The sequence below is a fragment of the Pseudorasbora parva genome, chromosome 1, assembly GCF_024679245.1.
Source record: "Pseudorasbora parva isolate DD20220531a chromosome 1, ASM2467924v1, whole genome shotgun sequence".
In the NCBI taxonomy this organism is placed as follows: domain Eukaryota; kingdom Metazoa; phylum Chordata; class Actinopteri; order Cypriniformes; family Gobionidae; genus Pseudorasbora; species Pseudorasbora parva.
In genome coordinates this window covers 19,275,635-19,302,691 of record NC_090172.1, presented here as the reverse complement: position 1 = coordinate 19,302,691, position 27,057 = coordinate 19,275,635, and the positions used below count along the sequence as shown (strand labels likewise).

The window sequence follows — 27,057 nt, the reverse complement described above, 5'->3', positions numbered from 1 at the left end:
GTGCCCCGCCAATTCAAAAATGTTGCTGCAGTTGTTTGGTTGATGCTGCTGCAGTGCCCCGTCAATTCAAGAATGTTGCTGCAGTGTTTTGCTTGATGCTGCTGCAGTGCCCCGCTCAATGCCTGACTGCTGCTGCAACCCCTCACCTATTTCATAAACTGCCACAGTAGTTACCTACCTCAATACTGCTACAGTGCCATCTTCCATTCAGTCTATTTAACAATTTTGGGGGGTCTTCTGGAATAATTATGCAGACTCCTCCCGTAATCATGAGCTGTTCAAATTTCCATGAGTCTTGCTTGCTGTCTATTTCTGCATTATGTTTTTGGGGGGCAATCGGAGCTCGGGTAGAATGTCCTCTCCGAGCCCCTCTATAGCAGACAGCAAGCCAAATCTGTTTTCCACTTTCACTAAGATTTTATGGGCACACAAACTCGTGAAGTGAAGTTAATAAACGTAATTTCGGGAGGAGTACGCCCATCTAATCTTTCAATTAATACCAAGGTATAAAACCAGCAGCTTACCTCTTCCCCTTTTTAGTTCCTGAAGCATCCCTCCTCCTCCCCTGCTCCTCCTTTTGTACAATTTTGTACACCACATTGGTGGTGGTTGAGGAGATATCCCTGACACGAGTGTAAAGCGCTTTGGGTGTACAGTAGTACATATGAAAGCGCTATATAAATGACTCATTCATTCATTATTTTATTCATTCAATTTGCCTGTTATAGGGGGGCAATCGGAGCTCAGGTAGAATATCCTCTATAGCAGACAGCAAGCCAAATCTGTTTACCACTTTCACTAAGATTATATGGGCACACAAACTCGTGAAATAACTGTTGGATTTAAGGCTGTTGTTGGAGATGGAGTTGGAGGAGCAGGTGATCTGAAGACACTGCAAGACAGAAATTTTTTAATTACAATAACAATTATTGAATTACAAAAAAAAAAAAAAAACATTAAAGGCATGGCAAGTGTTGGGGTTATTGTGGTAGAATCATGGTATGTTTTGAGGTTACAGTGCTTTAACTACTAATAGAACACAGTAAAAGTACAGTTACTGAGGTAAAACCATAGTACGTGTCATGTTTACTGTGCTTTAACTACAAATACAAAAGTAAAACTATGCTTACTGTGGTGAAACCATGGAAAGTATTGTGTTTACCGTGCTTTAACAACAAAATACCACAGCAAAACTATGGTTACTGAGGTAAAACCATGAAAAGAGTTTTTTTTTATTGAGCTTTAACAACAAATACCACAGTACAACTATGGGTACTACTACTGTGGTAACTTTAAAAGATTAGCAAGTGTTGTGGTTCCCTTTCGAGAGAGGTTCCTCGTATTACGTATGGGGAAAAACTCCTTTTTTTTGAGAATATGAAGCAAAACTTTATTAATAAAGGTATCCATGTAAAGCGTAGTACCGCTGTACGGCCATAGCCAAGCGCGAGGAGCGCTCTGATTGGCTTGGTCGCGGCAACTGGAGGAACCTATGGTGAGGCGGCTGAGAGGAACGAACCAATGGGGGGCGTTCCAGAAAGCCCGCCGTAAAAGGTGCTTATATATGCATACAGGAGGCTATATAAGACCCTTATTCGCCAAAGGTGTCAGATTTTATCTCCTTCAACGACACCTTCGCTGACCTCTTGAAGAAGCACCGCCGTCGAACAAGCACCAGCGGAACCTGCAGCTGAGGACGACGGATTCCCCCGGTCTCCGCCTTCTCTGCCGTTCCAGCTACGCCAGCGTTTCTCAAACTGTGGGGCGCGCCCCACTGGTGGGGAATAGAGACGTGACAGGTGGGGCGCGCCAAATGGGAGGAAATTTTCCTTTTTATGCCTTATATGGTAACGTGAGATCAAATCTTCCGGAATCTGGAGCAAGACCACGCACTAGACTAAAGAGTGACTGCGGTGTGTGTGTGTGTGTGTGTGTGTGTGTGTGTGTGTGTTCAACACGTCATCTCAGTTTCATTTTTGTATTAATGGTTACAAATGAATTGTTTAACCAGTTGAGCGGTATCCGGATAATTGTGCTTTCGCTGAGCCAGAGACGGACGCGCTCAGCGCTGTCATATATCACAACTATGCAGTGTTTTCAACCTCATAATGTTTATTTTAGGTTTCAGCCATTTTAATACACATAAGCACTAGTGAAACAATACATTTGGAGTTTGTAATACACACTGATGTCTGTGGAAGCAGCAATAACAATCTATTCAAATATAATTTGCCGACGTGTGTTATTCACATCAGACAAACATAGTGGAAGTAACTATAAAGTTTACTCTATTCTTCTCGGAGTTCACCGGCCACTTTCTTTCAGGATTCTCTGAACTGCGTCGCAAAGAAACATTGCGGCGCCCATCTCACGTTATATATCAAGATTATTTATGAAGGTTTTGAATCGACCAAACACACTCACTTACAAATTTTTGAGAATCGGAATATCAGATAGTTGATGACATGGTAAGCAAGTTTGTGAATATTTTGAAATAAAAAAAGGAAATTAAGGCGATCTGTTATTGTGGCTGCGGAGTGTCACGTGACAAATGACGCGTCGCCATGGAAACATTAAGCGGGAATGTTCTAAAAAACAACAATAACAAAACTAAAATAACAGTCGCCTTGAAAAAAACAATAACTAAACATGGATAAATTTGTGACACGGACCTCAAAAGTTGTCGAGACAGCGCCAGCAGAGAGACAAAAGCCAGACGGACCTAATCAACCAAAAAGCCAACCGAAAAGAAAATATGATGATGGGTATCTTGCTCTTGGATTCACGGCAGCGGTGGTGGGGGCAGAGGAGAGACCGATGTGTGTTCTGTGTCTTAAACCGCTAGCAGCAGATAGTATGAGACCCAACAAATTAAGACGACACCTAGAGACCACACACCCCAGTCACGTCAATAAGCCACTTGATTTCTTTCAAAGAAAACTTGAAGAATACCGTCAACAGGAGACTCGCATGGTAAAAGCAGCCTCAGTAAACAGTAAAGCACAGATGGCGTCATATAGAGTGGCATACAGAATTGCACAATCCAAAAAACCACACACAATTGCAGAGCAGCTCATTCTCCCCGCTGCGCTAGACATGGTGTCAATTATGCTCGACGAGACAAGCGCAGCAAAATTAAAAGCTATTCCCCTGTCAAACGACACAGTTGCAAGACGTATATGCAACATTTCAAGTGATCTTGAGGAACAACTCATAGAAAAATTAAAAGACAGTCGTTTTGCATTACAAGTGGACGAAGCTACTGACAGCAATAAAGACTGCTTGTTCATCTCGTACGTCCGCTTTGTGAATGGCGAGTCACTGTGCGAGGATTTGCTGTTTTGCAAATACATAAAAAATAGAGCCACAGCTGATGAGCTGTTTAAGATCATGGACAGTTACCTCAAAGAACACGGCCTTAAATGGGAAAACTGTGTGGGCTTTTGCTCTGATGGCGCACAGACCATGGCAGGGTCAAGAAACGGGCTGCAGGCACTAAAAAAGAGGGTTGAGCCAGATGCGCACTGGACGCACTGTGTCATTCACAGGGAAGCGCTCGCGTCAAGGCAGCTCAGCCCTGAATTAAATGAGGTTTTGACAGAAGTAGTGAGCGTGGTAAATTTTATCAAAACCCGACCCCTGAAAGCGCGACTGTTCTCCGCACTTTGTGAGGAAATGGGAGCTGATCACACATCTGTGCTGTTTCACAGTGAAGCAAGGTGGCTGTCCCGCGGCAAAGTGCTGTCGCACGTCTTTGAGCTCAGGGCAGAGATTCGGACGTTCTTGGAGGAGGAGCGCATGTATGAGGCTGCAAGCAAGTTCAGTGATGAAGAATTTCTGTTTAAACTGGCCTACCTCAGCGATATGTTTGGCAAGCTGAATGAATTAAATCTTCAGCTTCAAGGCAAAGACAAGCACATACCTCACCTGGCAGATAAGATCAATGCATTCAGCCGAAAGCTTGAGGTATGGGGCAGGCGCCTCGATCAGCAAAACATAGATGTCTTTGAGAACCTGAGTGAAGTTGCTGAAAACACTGATTCTGGAGCCACCACAGTTATCCCTTGTATTAGCAGCACATCTCTTCCCTCAAAGAATTGTTTCAAAAATACTTCCCGAACAACAGTGCTCAGTATGCCTGGGTTATGGATCCATTCAATGCAGCAGGTTGGTATTTTGACATTTTATTGAATATTATACTCATATATTATACATGCATTTTATTTATGGTATGCTACTTACTACCTGGAATAGACTGTTGTCAAACATATTTCTTTGTCTTTATTATGCAATGACAAATAAAGTAAGCCTATTTATTTATATTCTGTCTGCAGCACCTGCTGATTTTGGGTCTGCTGAGGAGGACCAGTTTATTGATCTGACATCTGACTCCACCCTGAGGCTCAGGTTTAAAGCTCAGAATCTAAGTGAATTCTGGTTTGGAGTGGAGAGGGAGTATCCACTCATCGGGCAGAGAGCTGTGTGCATTCTTCTTCCCTTTGCCACATCATATCTCTGTGAGATGGGGTTTTCAGCTGTTGCTTCACTGAAAACGAAGTACAGATCTCAGCTGAATATTGAGCATGACTTGAGAGTGGCAGTATCAAGCCTGCAACCCCGCTTTGAGAAATTGTGCAATGCAAAACAGGCCCATTGCAGCCACTAATGCAGGGATAACCTGCCGAATGGATTTCTCTTCTTGTCTTTTTTTTTTTTTTTTTACAGATTGCAAAGTGGCACTTTTTTATCTTATCTATTTTTGAAATTAGTAAAAAATTTGACACAGCTGCACTTTTATTTTCTTTATTTTTGAACATTCTGTTATTTTATGTATATAGTTTGTATTTTAGATACAACTTGTTACTCTGATAATACTTGTTAGTTCAATAAATTGGAACATGTTAAGCTTGTTGCGCATTTCATTAGCATTGTTTTGGGGCGATGGGGGTAGGTGGGGCTTTAAAATTCCCCCTTGTCTAAAGTGGGGAATGACCAAAAAAGTTTGAGAACCACTGAGCTACGCCATCCGGCGCCAGTATCCTTTTATTCTCTCTTCTTTCTAAAAGAGCGCGAGGAGTTGTTGCAAATGCCTCGCATTTCCTGCGGCTCGTGCAGAGCCCCTCTCCTTGGCGACGACCGTCACATCATCTGTGTGACATGCCTCGGACGGGACCACGCGCAGCTTGCGCTTTCCAGGGGCGGCTGCCCCGAGTGTGATATGATGGCGCTGCAGACCCTTCGGGCTCGCCTCGCCACCTTCGACCAGGTCCCTCCTCCTGCCGCTGGGCCGCGCCGTAAGAAAGGCCGTGACCAGAGCCTGCCGCGCAAGCCATTGGAAAGAATATGGCTAACCTGACGGTCTTAGAGAGGCACCTTTGGCTGAATTTGACCAAGATGAAGGACACGGATAAAGCCTCCTTCTTGGAAGACCCCATCTCTACTACCGGTCTCTTCGGTCCGTCAGTCGTGGGCTTCGGAGCGTTTCACCGAAGCGCAAAAGGCTTCTTAGGCTATGAGGCACTTCCTACCCAAGCGCTCCAGCTCTTCTTCAGGCCGGGGACGCCCTCAAGGTAGACCGCCACCCTCTCAACCCGCTAAGCCGGCTGCGCCACCTTCTCGGCCTCGCTCCTCTTCTGGAACGCGCCAACGCTCCCGCTCCATGAACCGCAGCAGGCAGCCTGAACGCCGGGGACCTCGACCCAAGCTTGTGTTGAACCCCGAGACTCCGAAGCCGTCCTAGCCGCAAGGAGAAAGAGGAGATGGTCAGGTCTCGCCTCGGCCGGACCCCCATCTCTCCCTCCCGGTCTCCCAGTTCCCTGCACCCAGGTGACTGCCGACCTCAATTTCGCAGCCAACGAGCTCGTTGTCATACGCACTCGCCTGCACACAAACGCCGTTATCACGGCGACCCAAATAAATCTCAAAAAGAGCTTTTTCTCTGTAGTAAATGTGCCCACTTATCAGTCTGCACTCCTACACTCATATACCCCTCCCACCCATGCTATAAATGTCCCGGCGCCCACTCCACAGTGCATGCCACCACACATAAGCATTACCCCCTCTATGTCACAAGCACAAAATGGCAGCGCTACCGAGTTCCCTCTAGTAGGCGACCCTTATCCGCGCCGGCTCCAGCCACTATCGCGTCGGGCTCAGGCCTGGCAAGCCATGCCCGGGGTATCAAATTGGGTTGTGAACATAGTAAAAAGGGGCTACTCGCTACAGGTCGCTCGCAGGCCCCCGTGCTTTCGCGCCGTGGTCGAGACCTCGGTGAAAATCAGCATCAGTCACGTGCTTTGCACCGAGATTTCGAAACTGTTAGAGAAGGGTGCGGTGGAGCCCGTTCCCCCATCCCGAAGCAAGTCGGGCTTCTACAGCCGATACTCTCATTCCGAAGAAGGACGGAGGGCTCAGGCCCATCCTAGATCTAAGGCATTTGAAGAAAGCTCTAATGTCTCGCTCTTTCAAAATGCTGACGGTGAAACAGATCCATGCACACATTCGCCCCGGGGACTGGTTTTTCACGATAGATCTGAAAGATGCGTACTCACGTTCAGGTAGCCCCCCACCACAGGCCATTCTTGAGATTCGCCTTCGAGGGGCAGGCTTATTAGTACACGGTCCTGCCATTCGGGTTATCCCTGGCACCCGCACGTTTACGAAATGTATGGACGCGGCATTAGCCCCGCTCAGGCTGAAAGGGATGCGGGTGCTCAACTACCTCGACGACTGGCTAGTGATAGCCCAGTCTCGAGCACAACTACTAACACACAGATCCAGGCTCCTCAACCATTTAGACTGTTTGGGTCTCAGGATCAATATCGCCAAGAGCTCACTGTCCCCCACTCAAAAGATATCTTTTCTGGGCATAATTTTAGACTCGAGACTCATGAACGTGCGGCTAACGACACAGCGCGCACTATCCGTCCAGAACATGGCGGCTTCATTCAAAGCCGGGACTCGTGTTCCCCTGAAACATTTTCAGAGGATGCTCGGCCTTATGGCCTCGGCATTGTCAGTGCTCAGGCTGGGACTGTTACACATGCGTCCCCTCCAGCGTTGGCTACACGCCCGTGTCCTTCCTTACGCATGGAAATGGGGCCGTCTTCCCGTCAAAGTGAACCACAGCGTTGTCAAAGCTTTGGCTCCTTGGACGGGGACAGAGTGGTATCGGAGGGGCGTGCTTATGGGCACGGTTACGAAGTTGAAAGTGGTCTCGACAGATGCCTCCACTCGAGGGTGGGGAGCCCTACACGAGGGCAAGCCGATCTCTGGCCTGTGGACAGAAAAAGAGAAACGGCTGCACATAAACTGTCTAGAGATGAAAGCGGTCGCCTTATCGCTAAGAGCTTTCCTTCCACATATAAAGAACCACCACGTCTTGGTTCGTACAGACAACATGTCGGTGGTAGCGTATATAAATCGCCAGGGCGGCCTGAGATCACATTCTCTTAACCGCATGGCGAAGCATCTCCTATTATGGGCAGAGCACAACCTGAGCTCCCTGAGGGCGGCTCAAGTGCCAGGTATTCTGAATCTGGGTCCGGATATGTTATCCAGGGGACCCATTCCCCCAGGGGAATGGTCTCTTCACCCGCAAACGGTTCTCTTAATCACACGACACACTCGGGCCCTTAAAACAGCAGCCAGAAAAATGGAGCGCAGCTGGAAGAAAACAAAACTGGAGGTTTTTCGCAATTTGTGGAAAGAGAGCATGATGGCATATAGAAAGGCCATAAAAACTGCTAGATCTGCTTATTTCTCAACTCTTTTAGAAGAAAACAAACACAACCCTAAGTATTTATTCGATACAGTGGCTAAATTATCAAAAAATAAAGCTTCAGCTTCTGACTAGGGTTGGGCATCGTTTTGATTTGAACGATTCTGATTCCAATTCTTACTTTAGATTCCGGTTCTTTTCGATTCTCGATTCCGATTCTTTGAGGGGTGGAGTCAAAACATGTCACATCGATATTCAATGCTATTTTCAATACCACGGGGGAAAAACACTGCATATACTGTCAATTAGATATATTTTATATAATTATTTTTTTTTTGTCTTTTTTTGAAAGTCTCCTATATAAACATTGATCAATTACTATTTATATACTATAAATTTAAAATAACATTGGATAATGTTTTTTGCAAAAAATTAAATAGTTTCATATAAAACTATTAAAGTTACACAAGTTGATCAGTCAAGAGCAGTGTGATCATTTGTCTTTTTGTAGTTTGACTTTGAATAACAAATGACTGCTGTCCCTTTAAGAACTGCCGCACTCATGGATCCTGAACACTGTTCCTTTTACTCATTCTTCATTTCTTCCTGAATTGTTTACGACTGTGTTTACATTAATACTCTTCAAAATGTGCACTCACAATTTGGTTGATTGTATTTGACCAATAATAAGCTGGAAAAATAAGCAAATATTTGCACTTGTATGTCAGAGGGGGCTTTATTACGGTATGTGTGTGTGTGCGCTTCAGATGTGAGCCTGAAGGGATTCGTAGAATTATGTGCAATCCCGCGCGAAATTCAGACCGATCTCACACACACTAACACGCTGTCGTAAGGAAAAGTCCAGCAGAACGCGCGTTCGCCGTGTAACCGGGCTGAGTGAGAATATGCGGCTGCGCGTCAACTCGCTGTCGGTCAGAGAAGGAGAGGAGAGGAGGGCGCAGCTGGGATCGATACTGTAGAAACTGAGGAGGCTATCGTATCTTTTCAGATATTTCAGTATCTATATTTTTGACAACACTAGTTGTACTGTGCCGACCCAGGCTTTTTAAAAGTGAAATAAATCCACACTTCAGAGCCGCTTACCGGGCTTCCATGGCTAAAAGAACAAGCGGGCGCGCAAGCACCGGAAATCAGGTGGCCATGGAAACCAAAACTTGCGCGTTTGGAACCGATGATCGGAACCGAAAACAAATTTTCTAAACGATTCCAATGGAATCATTATTTATTAAACGGTTCCAAGTTGGAACCGGTTCTCGATGCCCAACCCTACTTCTGCCGTTTGTACACAACACAGCAGTAATGACTTTATGAACTTCTTTACTAGTAAGATTGATAATATTAGGAATGAAATTATAACCATGCAGCTGTCTATTACAGTATCAATTATGTTCCTTTTTAGAAAGAAATGGTGAAATGTGAGAATTTCCAGTCAGGATTTAGACCGTATCATAGTACTGAGACTGCTCTAATTAGAGTTACAAATGATTTACTCTTATCATCTGATCGTGGTTATATCTCTCTATTAGTGTTACTCGATCTTAGTGCTGCATTCGATACTATCGATCACAATATTCTTCTGAATAGAATCGAAAATTATGTTGGCATTAGTGGAACTGCTTTGGCATGGTTTAAATCGTACTTATCTGACAGTTATCAGTTTGTAGCAGTAAATGAAGAGATGTCACACCGATCACAAGTTCAGTATGGGGTACCGCAAGGCTCAGTGTTAGGACCGTTGCTTTTCACCCTGTATATGCTACCACTGGGAGATATCATTAGGAAGCATGGCGTTAGTTTTCATTGTTATGCTGACGATACTCAGCTCTATATTTCCTCACGCCCTGACGAAACCTACCAATTCACAAGATTAACGGAATGCATAGCTGATATAAAAAATTGGATGAATAGTAATTTCCTGCAACTTAATTCAGATAAAACTGAATTTTTAATTATTGGACAGAAAAGCTCCACAAGTAGTAACCGAGAATACTGTCTAACACTTGATGACTGCTCTGTCAAGCCCTCGTCGTCAGTGAGGAACCTGGGTGTGCTCTTTGATACCAATCTTTCATTTGAAAGCCACGTTTATAGCATCTGTAAAACCGCATTCTATCATCTTAAAAATATATCTAAATTATGGCACATGCTTTCAATGCAAAATGCTGAACAGTTAGTACATGCGTTCATGAGCTCAAGGCTAGATTATTGTAATGCTCTACTGGGTGGTTGCCCTGCTCGCTTAATAAACAAACTTCAGCTAGTCCAAAATGCAGCAGCTAGAGTTCTTACTAGAACCAGGAAGTATGATCATATTAGTCCAGTTCTGTCAACACTGCACTGGCTCCCTATTAAACATCGCATACATTTTAAAATCTTGCTTATTACTTACAAAGCACTAAATAGTTTAGCTCCCCGGTACTTAAGCGAGCTCTTAACACATTATACTCCATCACGTCTAGTGCGGTCTCAAAACTCTGGCCAGTTGATAATACCTAGAATATCTAAATCAACTGCAGGCGGTCGATCATTTTCGTATGTCTGTGTGTTTTTTAATCTCATAGAAATACACCCCATTGACATGCATTATGCGAGCAATGATTGGAGTTAAAAATCTTCATTTGTGTTCTACTGAAGAAACAAACCTACATCTTGGATGCCCTGGAGGTAAGCAGATAAACATTACATTTACATTTTTGGGTGAGCTATCCCTTTAATCATTGGTTAATTTTATATAAATAATTTTTTCACTTTCACAGATCCTGTGATAAAGAAGTATTCAAACATTACAGTGTCTGAATCGCAAGCCCTCAGTTGCAGAAAATGCAAGTCGTACGCAAAGAAGTGATCGTCCACTTGAAGATGATGTGGGTGGCATTTAAACTCTTCTCTTTCTCTGTTTGGTTAAGACATTTGCAGGCTTGATTGTAAGGAAAAAATGCATTCTCACTTCTTCACTCCCAGGTGAAAAAGACATACTATTAAATGTATTAAAAGTGTACTTAAGTATTCTTTTAGTACAATTCAAATATAATATAAACATACTACTTCAATTTCAAGTGCATTTTTTTATACATTTAATAGTACATCCTTTTCAACCTGGGCTTTGTTCTCCAGTAACTTTTATTCAATGATGTCATATTCCAACACAATCACATGAGACTGTGTATTAATAGTAAGAGTGCAATCGTGGAATGTACGGCAAAATGAGTTTTGGTGTGCATATGATACGCACTTAATGATGTGTATATGGGTAGGATGGGGGTGGGGTTTGATCATAATACGACATAAAGTGCATATCCTATTCACACGAAAACTAGGTACCATATGCAAAACTAATTTTGCTGTATACATTCCAAAACATTGCACACTCGTATTATTTATACGCATTTTTGTGAGTGTGCTTTTTAGTAATACAGGTAAACTGAAATGTTCTACAAGGTGTATGAAAATAGCTCTGCTATAGCACTTCATTGATCTTTCATTATTTGTCAAGAGATTATGTATGCTGCTGTACTTTTTTAATGTACTCAAGGAATTTATTTTGTAATGTATATGATATGGTACATTAAAGTTTTCTATACTATTTCAAAGTGTATCCATGTCTTAACATTTATATTTAATAATTTTGCACTTTTTATACCATTCTGAATACTGAAAAAAACAGCATTATAATATACTAGTAGTGTAAAATTAATGTATTTGTAATATACTGAAATGCTATTAAAATGTTCTTGAAGTCCATTAAAATGAATTATTAAAAATATATTTTAAATACATTTTTAAAGAAATACATTTAAATTGCACTAAATGTACTTAAAGTTGTTCCATTTTAGCACAATTTAATATATTAAAATATATTGCAAATAGCTTAAAATTGAACTTAAGCATATCTTAAAATACACTTAATATACTTGAAGTTGTTTCAAAATAATACATTTAATATGGATTTTGTATAGTGTAATTTAAATATACTAAATATGTCCAAAAAAGCACAATTTAAATTTCTTTTCGACCTGGGAATGCATATATTACTTAATCCATTAATCATATAGAATGTTCATTAGTTGCTGATGCAGTAATCATCAATAAATGGTTTAGTTCTTCATGAGTCTTACATTAACTCATGATTATCTGTGCTTTAGTTAGGCATGAATTAATGCATATTAGTACACCTGTATTGTAAAGTGTTATCGATGTTTTCATAGTAAATAGTGTGCCGCAAAATAGTTTGGGAAACACTGAGCTAACGTTACTGTGGCAAACCTGACTTGTCAGCTTTTCCAAGTCTATACCCGACTGGATCATCCATGACCAACCAGACCGGTTTGGAAAGCAAGGGTAATTAATATTTGGAGTGGGCATGGGGAAATGCATTGGAGTAAAAAGTAAACTTTGCCTTTATTATTGTAGTGGAGTAAGAGTAAAAGTAGATGCAAATAAAATATACTCAAGTAAAGTACAGATCCCCGAAAAAGTATTTTTACTTCATTACTTACCACCCCTGGTTGAAGCTGTGTTTGGCCTCTTTGGCTACAAAATAACCATCTAGATATCCCTAGTAGACCCGTGGTGCCGTCTGTGCCAGAAGTATCATGTCTGCTATGAATACAGCACCCCATTTTGTGTGATTATATGCAGCAAACCAGGGCATCATACTCTTTAAGGTTGACATGTAAAGCTTCCAGTCACCACATCTCAGTGCTCGTGTAAATGCCAAAAGAATAAACACAAGATACATGTATTGTTGCCAGAAGGTAAATGATAGTTTGTTTTCATTAGTCTTCCAGCAGATTCATTAGCCTAGGGATCTGCTGCCTCATGCCAAATCACAGCTGTGCTGACACAACAGTCCCCTTTGTGGTGTGTTACTCTTGTGGTATTTATTGATTTTTTTATTTTAATTATCATGCTTACACATAAATTGGATTATATTGCACATTTTCCCAAAATTACAGTAGGTAACATAGAAAATGGAAGCACTTTGGGGGGAAAAATCCGCTTTTACCACTTTTAAGATTGTTCAAATGGACAAAAAAAAATTGTAAGCTGACAACCTGGCTAAAACACATGTTGGGGAGTTAAATATTAATACTGGATAGGTTGTTTGCTTGTACCAAAAAGTGTCCAACAAAGTTTTATTATCAGTTTTGGCCTCCTGACTACTCAGCGCTCCTCTCCATCTCTCACTCATAGCAGATGAATGGTTAGAGGGGAGTTGTTACGCATTTTAAACCGCAAGCCGTCAAACTGACATCATCTGAGAAGGAACGCGATTTCCAGGCCGGAAGTAACTTTTCAGATTTTGATTAAAGATTACTACGGCAAAAAAAAAAATTCTGTGTATTAATTGTTTACCCTAAGACCTGTAATATGTGCTAACAAAGTAAATAAGATCGATTTTGATTTCATTAGGGCTTTAAATAAACGTGAGCTTCACGTTTTATTCTGAGCATTCTACAGCCTGCACAACAATGATTCAGAATGTTTCAGTTCAGAGTAGTGTGCAGTAAATGAATAGCATACATTAAATGACAAGCAAATTCTTATGATCAATGACAGTTTCATTTTTTCTGTGATTGTCATAATTTGTTGCACACAGTTGTAAAACGGCATATAGTCCCTGCGTCCCAATTCGCATACTATCCATACAACATAGTATTCAAAAATTTGAATTAGTATGTCTCAAATCGTAGTATGCTGAAAGAGTATTCCAAAAATACCCAGATGCGTTACTATTTCCGGTCAGAATTCGAAGTGCGGATCGACGCACACTCTTAACGCCTGATATTGACCACAACGCAATGCAAATTGGACAATAATTCGATTAGAACTATAAACGCGGATAAAAGTGTTAAAAAACTACAGGTTTGAGTGATCAATTATCAGTATTAACCTGACGAAAAGATATTTATTCAGTGCTATCCACATTATATTTCACCTGCAGCAGCATTGTGAACTTTTGTAATGACACGTTTGGCCATTAAAGGACAACTCCGGTGAGAAATGAACCTAGGGGTAATTAACAGATGGTTACCGAGTAGATCGTTCTCTGGGATGCGTTTTAATGAAAATCGAATGTAAAGAGTTTTATCTTTAAAAACAGATTAGCTTATAACGCTAGTCTATGGGGCACAGGGTAGACACAGGGTGGTAAAATTAAATAGCTAGTTAATACCACTAACAAGGCTCAAAATAGCCTCACACTAACACGGTAGTATAATGAGGGTCCCTACATGCAAACCGAAGCATTGAGAACTTTGTAAGTGTACAAACAGTTTAATAAGAACATAATTTATAAACATAGTCCCTTACGCGTTCACGGACAGGCACCATCTTGGAAAACAGTCTCGACTAATCGATCCACGAGCGCTGTTCTAAGTGAGCTGGTTGATAGGAATTAAGTTTGTGAAATGTAATAAAATGGACATTTTTAGTTTTATTTATTTATTTTCTCTGTTGTGTTCAGTGTTTTCTTCCGGAAACAACGGACCATATGAGATTCCAAGTCACAGTTCATCACTTAGCAGAGCGCTCGTGGCTCGATGAGTCGAGACTGTTTTCCAAGATGGCGCCTGTCCGTGAACGCGTAATGTACTATGTTTATAAAGTGTCTTTTTATTAAACTGTTTGTACTCTTACAAAGTTCTCAATGCTTCGGTTTGCATGTAGGGACCCTCATTATGCTACTGTGTTAGTGTGGGGCTATTTTGAGCCTTGTTAGTGGTATTAACTAGCAATTTAATTTCACTACTGTGTGCCCCATAGACTAGTGTTATAAGCTAATCTGTTTTTAAAGATAAAACTCTTTACATTCGATTTCCATGAAAACGCATCCCAGAGAACGATCTACTCTGTAACCATCTGTTAATTACCCCTAGGTTCATTTCTCACCGGAGTTGTCCTTTAACTTTTAAATGCGTCATTATATTTAAACTGCAAACGCATGAGGGGAGTCTCTGCATTAAAGACCCACACATGGAAAATCAACATGTGGCTACATTTCTATCCGATGCGGTAGGAAATTAAACTGAATGGCCCTCATTTATCAATCTTGCGTAGAAACGGGCGTATATGTTGGCGTAAGATTATGCTTACACTCCTCTCACCACCTGATTTATGAAGCTGTGCGCACCTCTGCAATCCAGGTGTACGCAATACTTGCCCTTGATAAATGGCGCAGCTAAAAACGATCGTCATTAGAATAACACGCCCCTATATTTTCAAGTCTCCGCCTCCCCCACGCCCTCATTTTACGACATGGATACACGTAAGACTAGCCTGACAAGCCAGACCCACATCAAGATGTTTGGTCTGGAAACTCACCATTGACAGGGCTCAATCTGAGGGGCGGGATAAACGGTTGTCTTTCAAACTCCCTCTGCACGCGATAGGATAACGCTTAAACCAACCAGAGCAACCAAGGTGAAACAGAGCTTGTTGATAGATTAAACATTCGCCGTATCCGGTCAGCAAAACTCTGAACACATCTTCCCTTTTTAAGAAAGACTTCAGTGCCGTTCTTTGTTCTTTTCTTAGAGAAAAGCTTAACTTCAAGTCTTCCAGAGTCACGGTCAAAGATGATTTGAAAGACCGCCATTCGCGAGTTTCTGTGTTTACTAGAAGCACGCAAACGCAACTCGGCCGTCGTCGTTTTGGCCCCGCCCACCGACTCTATACATGATGTGATTGGCCCGGCAAGAGTTAGGTGATTACAGCTCAGAACAGTATTGAGAGTTGCTAGACGACACTCGCGGGCAGATTAGATTTGCTGCCGCTAGGGTGCTTCTAGATTTCTAGGCTAACAGAAGATGGCAAAGAAGCAAAACTTCTCCGATGTGGAGATCGGGCGCGTCTCAATCATTTTACTAGTCCCCTAGTCAGGGCGCGGATTAGGATAAATCAATAGGCTGACTCCCTGATCAGTGCCCTGACTACTGAACTAGTGAGATGATTGAGAAGGCGATGATCTCGCCCATCTAGACGATCACTAGGGAAGTGGAAAAAAGCGATATTGTTTTATTTGGGAGTTTAAAGAGTGGGATTAAAGGCACCCACAAAAACAAAATATGGATCTAAATTACGAGAAACAGTGTGGGGGGCACTCCAGCAGTTTAAATACCTGTTTGGAGGAGAAATGATCACAATGCATTATTTTAGCCTACAGAACAATGATTTTAAAACAATTAGCATTTAATTTTGTATCACGGCACATGTAGGCTATTGGGGTGTACAATAGTGATGATGATGTAATGTGGAGTACCATTCATTCACATTAATAATTGCATGACAATTTGTAAGATTCTTCTTATTATTATGATTTTTATTATTAATGACGCTTATTGTTATTTAGAAGAAGAATGTCGTTATTATTCATTTCATTATTATTATTATTTAAAGGGGGGGGGGGTGAAATGCTGTTTCATGCATACTGAGCTTTTTACACTGTTAAAGACTTGGATTCCCATCCTAAACATAGACAAAGTTTCAAAAACTAATGTTGGACGTTTGATGGAGTATTTCTGTGTTAAAAATACTCCTTCCGGTTTCTCACAAGTTTCGGAGAGTTTTTTTCGATTATGGGTCGACTTGACGTTAATAGACCGGAAGGCCCTTGTATGGGCTGTACGGGCTCTTCTCCCGGTAGGGTGTGCGTGCGCGTTACTAGAGCGAGAGAGGAAATGCACGGCCGTAAACACTCTCAGCTGCAGATCCAGTCGTCCGTGAACACTAATGTCGGTTATAGTCCGTGCCGCGCTCCACTTCATTCCTCCACTTTGACATTAAGCGACTTCAACGCTTCAGCACAGCATTCCGGGAAGGCAGCGCTGCATTTGAACGCAGAAATGCTTCAGTCGCATCGCAAAGTGGATCTCCACACTCCAAGAAGTGTGTTTTTGACGGAGCCGTCCCAGCGATAAAGGTTCAGTCCTGCTTTGGAAGCAGCCGGTGAGTAAAACTGCTTCAAATGTCTGTGCTGTTGCTTATCATCGCGTATGTAAACATCAGTAAGCGACACGATCGCGTGCTTCGTCATTCAAATGCGCTAACGGACTTCATCGCTGTTCTCTGTATAACGTTACACTAGTCTGACGTGCAAAACCGTTTTGCTTGCTACTAAGGTTTGGTCGCATACAATAGTCCATAAACCGAATTATGTCCTCATAAACTGAGAGTAAAGACAAATGTTGACAGGCCACTAAGTACAGTACATACCACTGAGACAGACGTCCTGCTGTTGCTGTTTCTATTTCAGCCTCCGAATTAGATTTTGGATCATATCTATTAGCTGAGATCGATAGCAAGGGTTTCTCCACGCTTGAGGACGTCACCGCTTTGCGCATTCTCTTTCTTTAGCTCCGCCCACACGATATGCCTCCAGGTGCTCGTTTTTTTCCGGAAAGACTCGGTACAGCCCTTATTTCTTTTACAAATATAATAAAACTAAAGACTTTTTGGAGATATGAAGGATACAATACTACTCTATAGGTACTCAAGATTGACATGAGATTGAGTGAAACTGAGTGTTTCACCCCCCCTTTAAAAGAAGAATGTCATTTTTATTATTTTGTCAGTCTGAATTATTTTCAGTCCCAGTCCGTGCGCAGCTGAAACGTGAACCCTGAAACGTCAGGTAAAGCGCACAGACTCGCAACTGGAGGAATACATATGCCTACAAATCAAATGCTTGGTATCACACAAATTAAACATTGAAGTCCATGTTGCACAAAAATAAACACTGAAGTTTATAATTACATGTTTATAATTTATAATTAATGTTGTTGTTGTTTTTTTACAGTGGGTCATAATATAGCATATCTTTGTCAGTGCGTTTTGTGGTGTTAGGAATTGTTTTTCTGCGCATTTTTGCATTAACTCAAAACGTGCGTACACCACCTCCTGAGCTGGTGTAGGATTTGAGCGTGGTGTACGCCAACGTCCATATTGATAAATCTCAAAGTCACCGTGGGTTTGGGTGTACGCAAGGTGTACGCTGGAAATTTGGTGTACGCACTTTTGATAAATGAGGGCCAATGTGTAAGATTTTAACTGTGACAAATCTGACGACGATTGACAGGGCAGTTAAACGGTGATGATGGGATGCACGTAACTAAGACAGAGTCGGTTAAAGATGATGAAGTAGTATGTCCCAAAGCTTGCATACTTTCCTGGTACACACTCAAAAGTATGTACTTTTTCTTCACAAAAAAAAAAGAGTAATTACTTTAAGGTCGAAGTATAAGTAGGCAAATTGGGACGCAGGCAGTATCTCCCTCATACAAATTTGAAGGAGCATCCCACAATAATCAAGCAGACATTTCAAAATAAGAGTCCCAGTTAGATACACAATTTGTTTTTCCATTTGTTCATCTAACCTTTTCTCCTCTGTTGAAGAAGTGTCGTTCCTTCCGTTCTGGCAGGAGCTGAATTTCTCTGGGAAATTTTCCCAGGTGCTCACCCTTTCTGACTAATTTCTCCACTGCGGCAGCAGTGCCGTTTCATCTGCTCCGGCAGGAGCTCAGCCTCTCTGACTAATTTCTCTAATAGCACTTTAGATATAGTTGCTCCCCAGCGCTTAAAGAAGATTAAAGCAAATAATCCAACGCCGTGGTACGAGCACACTCAGGCCCTTAAAACAGCAGCCAGAAAAATGGAACGCAGCTGGAAGAAAACAAAACAAAGCAATTTGTGGAAAGAGAGCATGATTGCATACAGAAAGGCCATAAAAACTGCCAGATCTGCTTATTTCTCAACTCTTTTAGAAGAAAACAAACACAACCCTAGGTATTTATTCGATACAGTGGCTAAATTATCAAAAAAATAAAGCTTCAGCTTCTGACGTTTGTAAACAGCACAGCAGTAATGACTTTATGAACTTCTTTACTAGTAACATTGATAATATTAGGAATAAAATTATAACCATGCAATGTAGATTTTTATTATTGAATTTAATGTAAAATAAGCTGTATATAAGACACTATTAGATATCGGATGTTTGCTGAGGTTGTGTTTGCCCTGTATTAAGTTTTTTTGTGGACGTTGACAACGCGCTTGAAAATGACATGTAGAAGATGCATGATGGACAGAAAAAGATCTTGGAATGTTGTGACGTATGAGCCAGGAAACTAACTGGAAAACTAGCTGAAGGTTGTTACCATTTTGGGAAAGCAGCAATGTATATATATAGCCTGACGTGGTCATACACAATTCTAGTCAGAATATGAGACTGAAACTGCTCCATTGGGCTGTGATTATGGGGCGTGTTTCAACCGAACCAGAAAAGACATCAATTGGATAGACCTACAACCAATCAGAGCAACGAAGAGACGCATTGTCAAATGTCAACATAGTTCAACTGCACTGTGTTGCCAAGTCCGCATTTCCCCCCCGCGGGTTGTTTTCTATGTCCGTGGGTTGAAGCGACTATTATGTGATATATAGACCCATGAGTGCGAATTTGAGCAGGCATCCTTGCCAAAATAACACACATTTTACCCCCCAAATACCATTTTTCCTCTGGAAACCCCCCCGAGAAGCTATTGTTTAGGGCTAGTAGTTGGCGGGTTTTGTTTGTAAAAACTTGGCAACCCTGTCTGCACGTGCGCTGACATCCAGGCTAATGTATATATGCTAGGTAAACCAAAGAACTAGAGTTGTCTCCTGCAGGAGAGACTCGGCTTTGTTAATTTGAATAAAGTCTTTCTGAAATCAAATGATCTTTGGGTAATGATTTTTGCAAGGATAAAATTTCCAACATATTTGGCACCCAAGATGGGACTGGCTTCGGAGCTGATGACAAACCACTGCAGGCTTGATGACCTTGAATGGTCAACACAAACACCAAGTGGCCACTATCTTGAGGTGAGCAAATTTTTGCTTTTTCTTAAGTTTGTGTTGATCACCAGGGCTCGCTTGGAAGTGGTAAGTCACTAAAAAAGCTTCTCCAAATTTAAAGAACTAAAAAAGGAATAAGGATCTGGATAATTAAGGATAAGGATGGTTCAGCCTTGATGGATGGTTTTTTTTATTTTTTATTTAAACTGATAAGGTTTTTAGATATTTAACCCAAGTGGGCCTTGATGGATGGGTTTTATTTTAATTTATTTTATTTTAACTGATAAGGTTATGAGATATTTAACCCAAGTGGGCCTCAATGGATGGTTCTTTTATTTTGTTTTAACTGATAAGGTTATCAGATATTGGCACTTGTCAAGAGGACTTTGTACCGGTGTGGGGAAGTGCAGCAGTAATTTTAAGTGAATTCCACTGTGTTGAAGGAAGTCCAGAAGTGGGTCTTTTAAATGTATTGTGTATAAAGTAAAATTTGAACAGAAAGGATGGTTCTGAAAGACAGTACAGAATAGTGTATCTGTGGGATCCTGTGTCTTGTCTGACTGTGTCTGTGGGTAAAAATAGTGACCCCCTCCCTGGTCACTTGAGAACAGTGAATGAGAGAATGAGCTCTATAGGAACGTAAATGTGAGGTATTAAAAATAAATAAAGGAAATTAGAATATTGTTTCAAAGTAATAGTTCTGCAGAATACTGTAATATGATAATGATTTCTTTTAATAAATGAATAAATGATAAGATTGCACGTGCTTAAAGTATTATATATTATATATGAAGACGTCTAAAAATGTCTCTCTCTTTATCCCTGGGACAGTATGAGAAAGTAGCTATTTCAATGCAGAGATTTATGCTTGTGTTAAGATTTATGCCAAGTTTAAAGAAAAGTTTCAACATTTATAGATAATTTGCAACAATCATAGGACCTTAGTGAATGGGACTTGGTGGTTCAAATTAAACCAAAAAAGAATTCCTGTTGGTTGAGAAAAGTTTTATTTACCATTACCAGATTATTTTTATCCCAGCATGTGAATATATATAAGAATGAAAAGTATTTAGCTGTATTACACTCAGTATCAGTAAAATAGATTATTGTCTTTCTTTTCTGCATACTGCAACGAAGAACTTGCTTTACTAAAAATAGAATGAAGGAACTGCTGTAGTCAACCAGTGACATTTGATAACTAGTGAAGAAAATGGTTAGAGAATGGAATTTAGAAAAAGAGCTGAGTGCTCACATTCAACTGGAATTAGAAGATATAAAAGTTCAATTTGATTCATGCAGATCTCTGAGTGTTCAAATTTCAGATGGCTTCAATGGCAGTGCCTTGACTGGAAGCAAGTTGGGAAAAGGTGAAGACATGGCTGCAGAAAGAAGAAGAGAGAGTGGGTGATGGGCTTTTTTCAGCTCCCCTCCTGAAAGGAGATGATGACAATTTCCAAAAGGTCAGCATGGAGAAAGTCTGATTTATTGCAGGGAAAGGTGAAACTTTCACTTGAGGCTTTCCTGAGAACAGAGACAATGGCCCTCATTTATCAAAAGTGCGTACACCAAATTTCCAGCGTACACCTTGCGTACACCCAAACCCACGGTGACTTTGAGATTTATCAATATGGACGTTGGCGTACGGCACGCTCAAATCCTACGCCAGCTCAGGAGGTGGTGTACGCACGTTTGAGTTAGTGCGAAAAATGCGCAGAAAAGCAATTCCTAACACTACAAAACGCACTGACAAGATATGCTATATGACCCACTGTTAAAAACCACAACAACAACATTCAGTGTTTATTTTTGTGCAACATGAACATTGTTTAATTTGTGTGACTTTACCAAAGCGTTTGATTTGTAGGCATATGTATTCCTCCAGTCGCGAGCCTGTGCGCTTTATCTGACGTTTCAGGCCCGCCTGGCCCGTTAGCTGCGCACGGACTGGGCCTAAAATAATTCAGACTGACAAAATAATAAAAATGACCTTCTTTTAAATAATAATAATCTTCTAAATAACAAGCGTCATTAAGAATAATAATAATCATAATAATAATAAGAATCTTACAAATTGTCATGTAATTATTAATGTGAATGAATCTTACTCCACATCACATCATCATCACTATTGTACCCCAATACATGTGCCGTGATACGAAATTAAATGCTAATTGTTTCAAAACGTGCTGTAAAATAATGCATTGTGATGGTAATTTATCATCCAAACAGCTATTTAAACTGCTGGAGTGCGCTTCTCAACCTCCACTCTATTAAGAGTAGCTACTCGTAATTTGGGTCCATGTTTTGTTTATGTAGGTGTCTTTAATCCCACTCTTTAAACTCCCAAATAAAACAATTTTGGGTTTTTTTCCACTTCCCTGGTGAGGGTCTCGATGGGCGCGTCTCAATCATCTCACTAGTTCAGTAGTCAGAGCACTGATCAGGGAGTCAGCCCATTGACTTATGTCCTAGTCAGTGCCCTGACTAGTGAACTAGTGAGATGATTGAGCGCGCCCGATCTCCACGTCGGAGAAGTTTCGCTTCTTTGCCGTCTTCTGTTTGTCCATGGCGTAAAATGAGGGAGTGGGGGAGGAGGAGACTTGAATATATAGGGGCGTGTTATTCTAATGACGATCGTTTTCAGCCGCCGCATTTATCAAGGGCAAGTATTGCGTACACCTGGATTGCAGAGGTACGCACAGCTTCATAAATCAGTCGATGAGAGGAGTGTAAGCATAATCTTACGCCAACATATACACCAGTTTCTACGCAAGATTGATAAATGAGGGCCAATATCCTGACATGCAAAACTTTGACAAGATCAGTCAAAAGCTAAAATGGAGAAGAGGCTGAGAAAATTCCACTTGACAACACCAGGACTTCGGAACAGGCCTTTGAGTGACATCAGGCTGACAACACATGCAGAACAACAGCCAAGCAGCTTCAAAAGACTAATGACCTATACAGAATGACTGACATCGATTCCCTGACGGGCGGCACAGGTGCGGCATCTACAATGATCACTCTAGATTCTGCTTCAAATTTGTTAGTTATGATATTTACTTCCTTCATCTTGATAATTCACTGGTCTTATAGCAGTTCTTTGTATTCTCTGCTAAACAAACCTTCTCTGCTTTTTCAGTATAGGTACCAGTCCAGCCCTATGTGTGAAAAGAAAAAAGAAAAAAAGAGAGAAAAGAATAACAGTGCATTGACAGACAATAGTGGGTGTTCAACTCACCGAATAGTAACAACTGAGGCTGGATTTGGTATAGTAGGGGCTAGTATGTTAAAGGGTTACTTCAGCGATTAGCATATGGCTTTGTATCAGTAGAAACCCTGGAATATTTTCAAATTATTGTGCTTTCCCCCCTCATATCGCCCTGAGACAAGAGATTTATGCATTTTATTTCTGGAAAAATTCCTCCTATGATGCAAATTGACGATTTTTGCATCATAGGAGGAATGTTTGCCCAAAGGCTAAAGACTACAGCCAGCAGAGGGAGCCATTACCGCATGTTTTGAACTCACTCATGGGGGATGGGAGATTACACTCAGCTTGCAGGGAGAGCTCAGCTCAGCTACAGGCACTCATTTAAACGGAGCTATGGTGAGCAATGTAAGTCTTTTAACTTCTCAAATTAATTTCTATGAAAGTTAAGCTTGCAAAGGCATGAACTGAAACGCGCCAGACTGAACTCGCGTTGTGAATGTATGCCGCGAGTGTAGTCGCAATTACCTCAGCTCTCATCACTCCTGCAGTTAGTGCTCAGTGCTGTCTGTGAGACTCGCGCGGTGACTCACTCATTATATTGAACAGGCACGTTCAGTTTTTAATTGTAGTGTCTTCTCTAACTCAGTCGCAGTAATCAAGTTGGTGGCGTTGGGAATGGCCTCACAGGGCAGCGATGCATTCTGGGAATTGTAGTCTTTCATCCCCATGGGACAAAAATACATTTTCTGTCTTTTCTCAGTCTAGAAGACACCAAATTCAAAAATAATTTCAGATTTCTATTGCATTGATGAGCCAGTTTAAATACAGATTCATCTTCCCAGCGCTGAAGTACCCCTTTAAACATCTAGGGCTAAAAGCATAAAATATGTATTCATTGGCTAAGAAAATATAGACACAAGATGTTTCATAGAAAAAAATATGGTAGGTAAACTAAGAATGTTGGTCACTCCATCTTGTTTAATAATTGTAACTTTAACTAGAGCTGGATTAAATAACAATAACTCTAAAGTCAAACCAAGTCAGAATGCTGTCATCAGTGGGATAACGAGATAAAAATATTATTGGCCAAGGATCCATGATAATGAAGAGATCTCCAATATTTTTCTTAAAGAAGCTCATGAGCAAAAACAAAAAGAAAATTACAAATTTAAAATGAGACGAACAAATTATTAAATGCACCTGAGAAATTACAATTGGCTGTCTCAACTCTACCATAACTAAGTCTACTATCTAATATATTTCATGGAAAAAAGAAAGGTTCATGCACAGGGAATGCTACAGTGCCATGTTCAGACCTTGTGGCATTCCTGATATGTTCCCCAATTAGAACATAACCTGCTGAAGCAGAAACAAATATACATGATGGGGGGTGTGATTGATGGCCATGGGGTGTGAGTGACTGAATGAGAGATAGTGTCTGAAGAGACCCTAAGGCAAAAATATATTTAGCCAAAACAGCTATATCTAAATTTAGTATGTGGGCCCACAGGGCAAATTTTGCCCAATAAAACAATGACCATGGATGAATTTGGTTAAGTTTCCTGGTCAATACTTTTGTGGTAAAAAAAGAGAGAAAAATATTGCCACATTTGCGCAGCGCATAACATATCTACATTTATTTTCAGCATATCGCTATGGAGCTGATTCAAAAGTATAATATCATGTAACTGTTAACCTGAGCAAAGTGGGTTGAGTGCTTTCCATATGCATAAGAAATTATGAAAGAATAATGAGACTCAAAACAATTAGCTAACTGAGTTGAATTGGCTAATTGTAAAGAATAAATTTGAAACTCTTTGGGGAAAAATGGTATGAGACAAAAATGATTATGAATAGGGGTTTAAGCCCTGCTAGTGATGTAAGTTGAGAGCCCTAAAAGGGGACAGGACAGTGCTCAGCCTCACAAAAGCTTTTCACAGGAACAGTGGGACAGATGAGCAGATGATTATTATATGTTGTGTCACTAACAAGAAATGGTTCAGTCTCAATTATAGGTAACAGGAGCTCAATTCCAGGAAGGATTCCAGTATGATCCAACAAAAAGAACCAGTGAATGCACATTGTGATCTCATAAGAAGATTGTGCATTGATCACCAGAGGACACTTGAGTCCATGCTTCTCATCTTAAAATTCATTAGCCAGCTTCAGCATTCCAACATACCATGAAGTAGGGGATACAGAGCGTACTAGTGACGTCTCTCCCTTACCAACGAGGGAAAGCCCATTGCAACGACTCGCAAAGAGTCACCCCGGTGAAGAGATGCTAACAGAATGATCATCTCAACAAGTGAAAAAGAAGGGGATAGGCTGGACTAGAGATGCACAATGAAAGGTCGCAGAGTGTTGAAAGCTCATAAGGAGCTATGCAAGGCTACCGTTGATAAACGGCTTTTATCACTACCGTTGATAAAAGATTGAAGTTTAGACAATAGTAGTTGCAGATATCTTTGGACTTGTGGTAAAGAAGTACTTCTAGCCTATTTGCCACTATGAAATGAGCGCCAGAGTATGGCTAATTAAAGCATTGTCAATGAGAATCAGAACAACTTATAAAGGCTTACAAAGGTAGAACTAAAAGAGCTTATGAACAAGATCCTAATATAAAATAGATGACTCCAGAAGTATACCTAAACATTTTTAGTCTAAAGTTAAAACAAAGTTTTATTTAGGACTATAGGTATCACCACGAATTTCAATTTTAATTCAAAAGCTTGATAGCTTGATTTAGTATGACAATATGATACAACTAATTTGAATATTTATCAAGGAGTGCTTACAGAACCACAACCATAATTGAAAGATATTATTCAAATTTAATAAAAAGTAGGCCCTTATAAGGCAACAAAAGAGGGCCAAAAAGATTTGCCATTCAGATAAAGGACAAATTGTTGCAACAACCCTTTTGAACATTCTTGGATGTGCATGGTTTGTGACATCTAAGAATGTTGAGGGGGGAATTAAGATATTATATGATAAGGAAAAAGATGAATGGATATTTATAAGATAAGGAAACATTAATGGATATTTATAAGCAATGTAAGAAAATTTTCAGTCTGAACTGTGAACATTTGTGCCAAAATATCAAACAAAAGTACTAAAAGAGAAAAGTAATTGATTAGTGAACATTTGTGCCAAAGAATCGAACAAAAGTACTAAAAGAGAAAATTGATTAGTGAACAAACACTTAAATCACACGAGGGAGTTTTATAATTATGTTATAATTATAACTTTATAATTATATTTCTACTTCTAATCAAGTTTTTTTTTAGAGTTCTGTTAGTAGTAAAAAGGAAGAAATTATTGCTTAATGAGCAGCTTGAACTGAGTCGCTAAAGCAATCAGTCAGACTGCATTAAACTCAAGTTAAAATTATATTTATTGTTAGATTTCGTAATAAACAGAGAAGAATTTAAACAATCTAACAAAGAACTAAGTGTATTGTGATAACAGATGCACGACAATATTCTGATCATTCATCATCTAAAAATGATTTTGACTAAAAGATTGATTCTTCAGATAAAGGAATTAATAAGACTTTATAAAAATAGGAATCGATCAAAAATAAGAAAGATAGTTTACCTTGGTTTAACCAACACATGCATATGGATCAAGCAAAATAAAAACAGAGAATGGCTAATTTATAATTACTATAGTCAGGAGATTTAGAGATGATGCTATATCTGAGCTATAGAAGAACAATTACATGAAACAAATAGAATGACAAGGCAAAATAGATAAGACCTTCATTGATTAGTGATTATTGGCAGACAAAGTTATGAGTAAGTTAAACAAGAGGCGTAAGAGCGTTAGTTAAAGAAAACTGTTTTAATTCTAAAGTTTGAAGATTGATTTGCTAAATAAGGGATGTCTTTAAAAGTTGCAATATCAATATTGTTCTATATCAATATGGTTATTGTTCTGCTGTGAAATTTTCATATTAATATCACTAATTGTCAAAGTTTGCTAAGTGCTAAGCCATGGTTAAGCACATGGAAATGCTAAGAGGTTAAGATAATGAGACAACAATTAAAAGGGCAAACAAAGTACGTTAAGATCAAATCAAATTGAAATGTACAAACATTGGATGTAGATTCAAGTATCTCTAATGAGGACAAAGACGACGAATATGAGAACAATGTCTGGGTTAAGGATGTCTACATTCCAAATATAACTTGTATTAGTATTATGCATTGATATATTTTACATAATTGTGAAAATAACTTACAAGGCTGAGCCAATTGTATGTTCA

General features: G+C 40.3%; 1 protein-coding gene across 1 annotated transcript; it reads left to right on the top strand.

Moving 5' to 3' along the window:
• The first annotated feature begins 2,021 nt into the window (after positions 1-2,021).
• Positions 2,022-4,515, top strand: LOC137083407 (zinc finger BED domain-containing protein 5-like). The gene has a single exon (XM_067449337.1). The coding sequence runs from the start codon at positions 2,650-2,652 to the stop codon at positions 4,189-4,191; it is 1,542 nt and encodes a 513-aa protein (XP_067305438.1). The 5' UTR covers positions 2,022-2,649; the 3' UTR covers positions 4,192-4,515.
• The last annotated feature ends 22,542 nt before the right edge of the window (positions 4,516-27,057 follow it).

Bases quoted from the DNA above. Each gene is read 5' to 3' on its own strand.
- LOC137083407 (XM_067449337.1), top strand. From the start codon at position 2,650: ATGGATAAATTTGTGACACGGACCTCAAAAGTTGTCGAGACAGCGCCA.